General features: G+C 41.3%; 1 protein-coding gene across 1 annotated transcript in view; it reads right to left on the bottom strand.

The window, feature by feature from the left end:
• The window catches only part of KDM1A (lysine (K)-specific demethylase 1A), a gene marked incomplete at both ends in the record, with an annotated part of 28,004 nt that extends 17,814 nt beyond the window's left edge, over positions 1-10,190 (bottom strand). The window contains 6 exons of the mRNA XM_008948683.1: positions 1-79; positions 1,856-1,962; positions 2,710-2,802; positions 3,724-3,802; positions 5,900-6,033; positions 10,131-10,190. The exon at positions 1-79 is cut by the window's left edge and continues 1 nt beyond it. Coding sequence (XP_008946931.1) covers positions 1-79; positions 1,856-1,962; positions 2,710-2,802; positions 3,724-3,802; positions 5,900-6,033; positions 10,131-10,190 — 552 coding nt within the window. The remainder of the gene's footprint in view (positions 80-1,855; positions 1,963-2,709; positions 2,803-3,723; positions 3,803-5,899; positions 6,034-10,130) is intronic.
• Positions 10,191-10,611: the final 421 nt, after the last annotated feature.

Genomic DNA, 10,611 nt, shown 5'->3' on the forward strand with positions numbered 1-10,611 from the left:
GTCCTGTCACCACCATTGCTCCCAGGTCAGCAACATAGTTCCCCTTCCGGAAGGTGGCAACTCTTCCTCCCACCCGGTCCTTCCAGAGACACAAAGTATTACACCTCTGGGAACACTGGGCAACACATCTCACTTAAATAGAACGACTGAAAGTCCTGCAGAATGTGGCATGAATATTCTCTTACCCAAAGGTTCAATACACAAAGTGTACACTCTTCTAAGGATCTCTGCAAATGAACACTTGATATCCATTAATTTGCCTAAGTTAAGGAATGAAACATTTAAGTTGCATTTGAAAAATAAAAGAAAAATAAAAACTATGCCTAGCCTCATTTGGACAGATTCAACTGTATCTACAGTAGGATCTGCTGTGATTCTAAAACAAATCCTTCATTCTGCATGGATAGATTAAGTTTTGTACTAGATTTCCTTCTCCCAGTTCCTCCCACAAAATCCACTGGCTATGAAGGGAATGATTCAGCTGTGCTTGAGAAAACAGAATTTTAGGGTTAGAAAAACCATCGGCCAATTATTCCTATTCTCCACAAAGGAGGTAGCTATCAATCAAAAAGATAAACATGAATCAACAGTTGACTTAAGGATGACACATTTTCCTACCACTTTAAGGTGAATGAGGAAGGAAAAAGCTGCCTTTCCCCATTCCCACTCCAGAGCAGGGTGATACGAGAGAGAAGCACCAGCGGCAATTTGGCAAAGAGCCCAACTCCTACCAATGCATAAAAAAAGTGTAAATTTGACTTCAGTAATTAACTCAGCAATTCAGAAGGATGTAAACTAATAGTCTAAAAGTTACAGAACATGAGTGGACACAAAAAAAATCTATCACCTGAATTGCTGAAATCATAATGTAAGAAAACATCAGACAGCTTTAAAAAATACAAATTAAAAAAAACAGACAGACTGCTCAAGAAAAGATGCAGCAGTCTAGAGAAGAGTGACTGGAACAGTATTGTGCAGTATGTTAAAATAGCCTCTTTACAGATCTACATCTTGGTTATAACAGAGATGCACAGAACAAAACCCAGGTTACAGCATGGATTCTCTTCCAGCTTCAGCCCTCCTAAAAAAACCCAAACATACACACACCCCCAATACATTCAGGAGAGCAAGAGACTCCTAAACAATTTGATGTTGCACTCTGCTTTAGTGGAAGCCATGAAGCTCTTGCTCCCTAGAGCAGCAGCTAGCAGAATGCAGAGCCTGAAACAATGCTCTTTAATAAAAAGTTTAAGCAGATGAAAATAATCTGTGCTAGAAAAGTAAACATACAAACAAGATGAACTCGGGAAGTAAAATAAGACAAATTCCAATGTAATGGGTCAATGGATTTATTAATTTTAAAAGCATATCAAGCTGTTCTCAATTGATTAGATTTATGAAAAAAAAACCACAAATACAAGAAGGCTCCACTTACAACTGGATATAATACCTTAATTACTGGAAGAACAATCAGCTAGTTCATGCACCTCTATATAACTTTAAAGTCTGTTAAGCACAGGGTAATTAAACAAGGAAAGAACTAACCTAGTCTTAAAAGGTAGAAGAAAAATATCCTGCTTGATGTGGCATGCCAATTCTGAATGATGCTATTTGATGGGCAATTTTTGAACTATAGATTTAATTCTGCTTTCCAGTGAAAAATCAGTTTCCTAACCATGAAAGGTAGAAGATTCCAGCTTGTTACTGGTGTAAGCCTGTGACACTAGCACCTAACCATAGAGTCCACCCCTGCAGAAGCACCAACCAGCTCCCTGTGAGAACAGACCCTCATTTCCTACCAAATGTGGTCACTGGTTAAGTTTCCCTTTAGAAGTAAAGCAGCAGAAATTCATACCCTGGCTTCCAGAACTGTGACATCCATTCCAAAGCTCTGCAACTGGCGAGCTGCTGCCAACCCAGAGACTCCAGAGCCAATGATGATCACCTTTCCAGTCTTCTTGGCTAAGGAAAGGAGAAAATAAGCTCAGGCTCTGTATGTGGATGACTACGTTGTTAAGTGGTCATGTAACAGTTGCATTTAAGTGATACCAAGAACAAAAAGCAGCTTCCTTCTCATTGGTACTTCTGACAGAACAAACTCTTTAACAAAACAAATTGCCACAAAATTATGTACATAATATGGTAACAGTGAAACACTTCACATTCTTAGTGAGATAAGTACAAAAAAAACCCAAAAACAACACTAGTGCCTCTGAGACAAAGAAGAAAATAGGAGGAAAAATACTTCTGAAGGACAATGGTTTGAAGAAGAAACTGATTCTTATTAATTACTGTGGGACAAATTATCAGGTTTGTTTCTTTCTGCCCCAGAATAAAACCTATAAAGGACAAACAAGTTCAGCGTTTGTAAAATTCAAGCATCATATAAGCAAAACCAGACATAAGCACTGCATTGTGTTTGTATTCTGTTATTCAAACAAGGAATAAGGAGAAACAAACAGTGGCAGTCATCAAATTATCTACAGAAGAGTCACAAACATTTCCTTTCTGAAAGTGATTTACTTAAGTACATGGCTTCTCAATGACAAAAAACATATCTGTAGCTAGATGGCTTTCTAGTCTTTCTAAAATTCTCAGTACTGCAATCCCAAAAAAACACCTTGCCACTCAAAATTTTATCCTAAGAAATCACAGAAATATAAAACTAAACTTCAATTAGAAAAAAAAAAAAAAAGTCAAGTTTCTTACTGGGAAGGGGCTTCACTCTTTTGTAGATACCAAAGTTGATCAGCCCATGCCGCTCCAGGTAGCTGTGTACTCTGTGGACAAGGACTGTATCACCTAAAAAATGACCACATTTTAAGATTATTCTGTATGTTCTGCAGCAAAACATATTCACAAGCAAATGTGTCACAGCAGCAACCCAGCCCAGTCACACTGAGCACATCCCTTCCTGCATCCCCAGCTGCCCTGCCACAGGCTGGTTTGTGTGTCATACTGTGCATCTGAAAACTGCCTGAAAAGCTGCACGGGCCCTAAATGTTTCTGTTTATCCCATGTGGAAGAGAACCTTTTCTGGAATTAACTGCAGAAATCTGGGGAACTTTACACAAAACTGCAATGTAATTAGCCAGTGTTAAGCCAACCCATTACTGGAGCACTGAACACTCACTTATTTTTATAAACACAACTATTCACTCTTTTGCAGTACTTGACAGTGTATCTGTGTTCCTCTCATCATTTTCTTCTTCTTTAATTATTTTTTATTCACTGCTCTGCTCCACCCTTCCCAAGTTTCCTGGGATCTTTTCTGAGAAGGGTGGAGTGGCCTACATTTGCAAGCAGTAACTCCTTGCTCTTTCACTGCCTTCTTTCACCAGAGCCAGTCTGTTCCACTCTTGTGCAACTTTTTAATGCCTCTGAGAAAAGTTATGATTAAGAAAATCTCACAGCTGCAAACCACTGTGAAATGGCAGCAAACATTTAAAGCTGCATGTGAATCCACCTGCAGGAAACTTCTGCAACAACCCATCTTTTTACCAGCTTTTTCTGAATTCTGCCAGGGATATGCTTCTTTACCAGACAAATGAACTCTAACAACCCTGAAGCATCAGGTTCAATATCCCATTCTGCACGTGAATGCTCACAGAGCTCCACTAACAAAAGGACCCCTCTGAAGCACTCTCTTGACTCTGAGCTTTTCCCCAGGCAAAACTGAAAGATCTGTACAGTACGGTTTTGTCAGCAAAAGTTTTGACTTACTGTTATAGGGTGCTTCTAATTGCTGGATAGTTGTCTCAAATGTCAGCTGAACCTTTGGGTTATCCAACCAGAGCTGCAGCTGTATTTAAACAAATAAGACACATTATATAAAGCAGTACAAAAGAGGCATTTTCCACGTGTGTTGTTGCCAAATACTGTCAGTAGATGAAACCCTCTAAGTTAAACTTTAGCAGTGCTACCCAAGCTGTTATGAAATTTGCCTTCCAGTGGTTCTTTAAGTCAGTCCATTTTAACTTCCTATACCATTTGAAATAAGTTGAAATGCATCAAGTTAGTGATCATCTAATCACATACAAGAAAACATACACTGAAAGAAGGAAAGCTACAAAATGCTTAGATGTACAGCCTTCCTTCTACCTGCATGGCAAGGGTCGTCTGTGATTACAATTGGGCTTGCAACATCAGACAGCATCTGACATTTTACTTACCATGTCATTCATTGAGCTCTTGATTCCATTTGTTACCATGCAAATTGAAAATATCAGACTTACTAGCTTACTAGCTCCTCTAACCTCCAGGAACTCCACATGTTCCTGCCCACTTCAAAATGTTCAAACCTCTTGGTACTGTGCCAGCTATAAGTAAGAGGATTCATCCTGCAGTCTGCAGCTCTTCCAGAGCTCTGCTGAGCACTGGGCTTCCATTACCATCTGCTTCACCTGCTGTTCTTCATCTGCAGAACCTCTGCCATCCTGACTGGAGGAGGTCACAAGTCTTCCTCAGAAAGGGATCCTGTTTAGGAACTTCTCAGGTCCTCCATAGCAAATAAGGACCAGAACCCAGCAATGCAGTATTCTAGTGCAGCCCTGCCAATACCCCTTCCAAACAGTCCTTTAAATCCCAGTTATTTGTTAGTTTCAGTGGGAAGCTCTTCTGTTTCTAAGGTGCTTTTAAAAAGATTACTCACTATATACATCTTGAGAAAACTGTTTTTAAAACTTTTTGGCTTGCCTTACTCTGTTCTTACACATCTCACAGCTTGCCAAAAGTTACAACTTAAGTTAACTAGGGGGAGATTTCACAGGAATAGCAGAAGTCATGCTTTTATCTATGGTAGACATCCACATGCTACATTTCAAATAACTTATTTTAAGTTAAGCATTAGATGCTGCCATGGTTAATGCAGGGTGATGCTCTCTGCTCATCTTAAGTCTGTGCACAAAACCAAATCTGAGTAAGAGGTTTTCTCGTTTAACTGGTAACACAGCAAAATATTTCTTGTGTTCCTACTATTAATTCTTCTAATATGACCTAAGTTTTCTAAAACACTCTTTTCTAAGCACAGGAGAAAACCCTGAACCCTGTCTGAGTGCTGAGGAACCTAAAGGCATTGTCACAATTTAAAAGCACTGTCTGCAAAACAATACTACTGCTTAAAGTTTTATTAGGGTTTAAGCTTCAAGCACGCTTGCCAGAACACAAGTGAATTAACTTCCCAATGAATCATTTGAATATTGCCCCTCCTTTCCTTATTTCAAATTGCATGGAATTTCTGAATTAGGCAGAAATGCTGCACACATCCAGGAGCAGAGTTTCATTTCTTCATTGTTAGTTTTGTTTCTGAAATCAAAGCTGGCAAAGCAACTATTCTGTGCTCAGAATAGCCACGTGACCAGCTCGGAGTCTCAATGTCACAGCAACTGAATGCTAAGCGAAGTGAAAGAACAGAAGCTGAGAGGTTTGCCTCACAGAATAAGGCAATGTGCAATGCTTCCTTCTAAGTGCTCATGTTAAAGCTGCATTTAAGAGATACCAAGAAGATGCTACTCTTTGTTCGATTATTATTTTTAAGTATTCTTCAGAGCTGTTTAAGCTGAGATCAAGTTATAGAACATTAGCACCAGCTTTGTTTGTTCGCTTTCTAAAAGCAGCGTTAGCTGAAACGTGTAGTTTTGATGGGTTTTATGACTGTTTTGCACATTGTAAAGAAACTACAGATTCTTTATGCTGCCTTACACCACTAGCTCCATCAAGAGATGGAGGATACCTTTCTTAACTTAGAAGCACATCAGAATACCAGAAATGAACCCCCACCACCTTAAAAACAAAACAATCTACCCACCATTAGACACAGCAACAGCCAAAAAGTCTTTGCAAGGTTCACAAACACACAAGGTACACCCTTTTTCCATCAATACTTTCACAGTAAACTTACGGTGCGGTTCCTGATGTACAGAAACACCTTCTGAGTCTGCTGTGGCCCACTGATTATGTCAGGGAAGCAGGCAGCTTCTTGAGACGTCATACGGTCGTGTGGAAGTCTGCTCTGAAAAGCTGCACCCTCCACACCTACAACAGAAAGACAGGTTGTCTACAGGCACTGCTCCATGTGTGTTTTGACAGTCCCGTTCCTAGCCAGTGTATCCAGCCATGAGATGACATGGTGCCCAATTTCATGTCAGGCTTTCATCTAGTCCTTTTACTTCTGCACGGCATACAGGGTCCCAAGTCAACAGTTCTTTGAATTACAGGTATCACCTAGGGTTAATGAAAAAGTTATACTATGAGGGCAGGGGGCACACAAAAAAAAACCCAAAACCTTGAAAAATCAGGGGAGCAGGGGCACGTATAAATAGCAGAATATTATATATAACATACACAGAAAATGTCACATCTATAAACCACAACTGCTTTAGATGCTGTCCTTCATTTGTGTGGCTTCCAGTTTCTACCAGAACTTGAAAAACATTTTGGAACCTGTTCAAAGCCAAAAGATCTGTAAGATACAAGCACAATGCCTACAGTCTCTTCTCACCAAGGTGCCTTTCAAGGTTTTATTTGCATTTAACTCCTTAGGCTAGAGGAACCTACCTAACTTCTCCTTCTGCCTATTTTATAGATTGACAACAGGCAGTACAATCAACAGCTATGGATTTCTGACTTTACCTTTTAAATGCTCTACATGCAAAAGACTAATGATGAACATATAAAGGAGACACTGTCTGTATGGAAAGACTCCCTTTACAAAGGCACCTGTACTTGTATCAATTCAAGCACTGGCAATGAGGTTACGTATCCTGCATTCCTCAATCTCATTTGAATGTTATAGAATATAAAACAACAAGCAAATACACAGCTGCATAAAGTGCTACAGCACAAGCAGAGGGCAGAAAGTGAATCCTGCAGGCATTGCAAGCAAAATGAAATGACAAGATGTGAAATGCAGCAAGAATAAGAAAAATCTCTGCCCTATGAAGTGAACTTAAGATTAGGACAGACAGAGGAGAGGAGATTCAACCTGGAAAGATAAGGCAGCACACCCCAAGGGGGAAAAAAACCACAAGTAATGCAGTAAGATCATTTGCTGAAGCTGGAACGATTTGAAAGATTGTAATAAGTATCAAAGACAAATAAAACCTTGCAGTGTGTTACACTAAGACAACTACCTGGAAGTTTGAAGCCCGTGTGCAGAGGCACACATGTCACTGCACGTGGGAGAGGAATTGTCTCCTTTCAGTTCTGGTGCAACCATACACATCTTTAACTTCCAAGTATTTTTACATCCCAAAGGGGAAGAAAAAAGTTTAAGCAAGGAAATGGTTGTAAAGCTAAAAAATTCCATTCACAAGCAAATATTAGAAGATGTGTGATTACTCAAGGTAAAGAAAACTGTCTATAATCATTTGCAGGGATTTTACAACAAGAGGAAATCAGTAACAGAGGCTACAGAGCACTGCAAGAAAATAAAATGAGATTAACAACAGGGAAAGCTGTCACACCCATAACACTTCTTGAGACTAATATTCAGGTATAAAATAGAAGCCTGTAGCTCTGCTAGAATGTCTGCTCCAGTAACAAACATCACTCAGCCCTTCTGTTGTCTTGGGTCTAACCCTGGACCAACTGTGCAACATCTACATTTGAATGCACAGGCTAAACTATGAACTCGGTAAAACTGCCTATAAATCAAAGTTAACAATTCTCATACTTTATTAATTACAGTTCTAGATGATCAGAGTGTTAGCAAAAAGCTCAGCACCACAGTTTTCAGAGAATGGGCAGTTGAAGATTTGAAAAGCTGAACCCAGCTCCCTGAAGTGCTGGGGTCCAAACCCTCAGCCCTGAATCAGGGTCAGCATATGGATGCTGTCCACACCCAGGCAGAGACCCTCCTGACTGGCCTGCACCCTGGGCCTGGCCAGACTTGGGTGGGAACCGATGAGGACATCACCCCCAGGTGCCCCCCCTCACACTGACTCAGGTGCCCCTCCCCAGGGTTCACAGAACAGAGGCTGGCTCTCTCTGCAGGGACCAGGGCAGCTTACCGAGGTTCCCAGGGTTCCCAGCCACCACAAGGGCCCGGGCCCCTGACTGCCCCTTGTGGGGGGAGCTCCCAGCCAGGGCGTGACACAGACACAGCCAGGAGCAGAGGGGGGAGGATTACACCTGTAGTCACAGCACCCTTTTTTGGCCATGGTTATGCAACCAGAATTGGACTGGCCACCAAGTTTTTGGTCTGCTTACTCCTGTCTTCGCTTCATACTACACCACGAGTGAATGTATCAATCTCTCTGTTCCTCTGGTGGTTAGCCACCCCGTGTCCTCTGTGCATGACACAGAATCAGAGGGAAAGACCTGGCCCATGTACTGCTTACTGATGGCAGTACCCTTCCAACTGGAGTATGCAGTCAGCAAAAGACACCTCTTCAGTCTTAAGCTAAAAGGAATGTTCCTTCTCCAGATATTTGCTAAGAAGTGTAGATTGTCATGCAGTAGATCCAACTCTCAGGCACATGGATTTGAGGCAAGTTGCCAGTTTCTTAAAAAGCTTTGCAATTCATTTCTTCAAATTCAGATGCCAGAGAAACTGGTACTCCTAACAGCCTTAGAAAGAACTCCAAAGTGAAGTTTTATTGTTGGGTTTTTCAAGGCCAGGTGTCTTCTATGGCAATGCCAAACTTTAAAACTAAAATGCCAGCTCTTTAGCTCTGGATGAGCACTTCCATTTAGGAATAAAACAAAACAACAAAACCTAAACACAACGGAGTTTGACACTAGAAATTAGAAAAAGTCTGGCTATTATTAGCAAAGACAGTGCTCTTTATTTAGCCCAATCACCACAATACCCTATAAGAACTAAATGTCCTTGAATTCACATATGCAACTACACAGCTCGAAGGTAAATGAGTCTCAGGTTGGCTAGATCCACCCCCATCCCACACCTTTACTGCTTGGGTTTCATAAAAGCAACATATCAAAAGGAGCACCAGTCCAGAACTACTGTAGGAATGGCTCTGCCTAGGCTCCACTTTCCCCTCCTCTTCACACACATTCCTGCACACACTTACAACTTCCTGGCATTCAGCATCACCAGCTAATGTGCTAAAGTGTTGATTATCATCTTCCCCACAGGAGAAATCTTGAGGGATATGCTGCTCATTTAAAGACTCACTGAAACATCTACAGATGAAAAACCCTCTGAAGAAAAGTTATTTGGCTGCTGAATCAGACAATTGCTTAAGCATACACTCAAACACATGCATAAAATGCAAAATATGCAGAATTTCCCAACAGCCAATGCCTGCCAAAAAAATGAAATAGGCACTGTATCCTTAAGACCACAATCTATAATAGTCAGAAATCTGTGCAAGTGGCAAGATCCAAAACATAACCAGGCTCCTTTACTTAGAACAGCAAGGACAGAGTCTCAGATGAGTATCTTGAAGTTACACTTGCTTCAAAAAGGGCAACTTGGAGGTACAGAACAGGTTCTGGAGCCTTCAACTCCTTCCCTTAAAACCCTAATCCTCAATCTTCAAGTGAGAATGAAAGCAGTAGAGCTGGAGGAAGACTTTCAGTAGCACTAAGAGTAAAGACACCAATTCTGTGAATTAAGCAGCAAGTGCATACTGCTAGCATCAGTACTTAGGTCAAATGGCAAATGCAGTTCACAATCCATTCCACTGAGAAGCAGACTATGAATCTCCCCACCAGATGAATCTCCTGAGCTAACCACTGGTACACAGCTCAAACACAAACCTTTTCAAAACAAAAAAAAAACCAAAGGAGCAAAAAGGTACTCCACACTACATTTCTTCAGCAAATTAGAAAAAAGGTCTACCGTGCTTAAGCCCAGAGCTTTCTGTGTCATTCCAGAATCTGGCTAGGTAAGAAACCTCTTTTTGCACACTTGGACTCCTCTGAACATGGAGAGGAGCGGAGGGATGAGAGATCGGCCTGAGGCATTTCAACATAGGTTAGTGTCCTTTTCTGCAGCTGGTCCCTCAACTGACATTTGAAAATACCTCTTACTCTCTTAACAGCTGGGTAAACAACTCCTGTATCTCTTGCTAAGCTCTGGACAACCACACCCATGCGCACTTGCAAGCATCAATCCCTGACTAGGCGGCTCTTGCTAAGTGGCAAGCATCAAACGCCACCCTCACCTGATGCTTGGCCGTCTCCATACCCTCCAGAATTGTCGTCTTGCAGTCCTCCTGCTTGCCCTGTGGAAGGAAAGAGGAGAACTCAGGGACCTTACTCCATAAGTTAAACCATACTGGACATAAAGGCCCGGCAGTTGGCGTTTTAGGTGTTAAATTTCACCAACTAACTAAACCCATCTTCTGACAACCCCCTCTTCAGGAATCTAGGTTCAGGGCACCAACCCCTGTGGTCTTCTAAAGTGTTACCCGTCTGACTGGAACGCTTTACATCAGACTTTATGGGAAATGAAGCACACAACATGTAGCATTCCTGGGGGCCAAATACTTATGATCAACTTCATTAATGGCTAGGTTTTGAATTACAAGAACACGCTTACTGCCAAGACCTGGTGGATGGAAACCATCAGATTCTGTGGATCTCAAACCATAAGAATTTGATAATCTTGCCCTTGGTACTCCCGAATCTCCCCATATGCAAGAG

This window comes from Merops nubicus, unplaced genomic scaffold, assembly GCF_000691845.1.
Source record: "Merops nubicus isolate BGI_N331 unplaced genomic scaffold, ASM69184v1 scaffold21441, whole genome shotgun sequence".
In the NCBI taxonomy this organism is placed as follows: domain Eukaryota; kingdom Metazoa; phylum Chordata; class Aves; order Coraciiformes; family Meropidae; genus Merops; species Merops nubicus.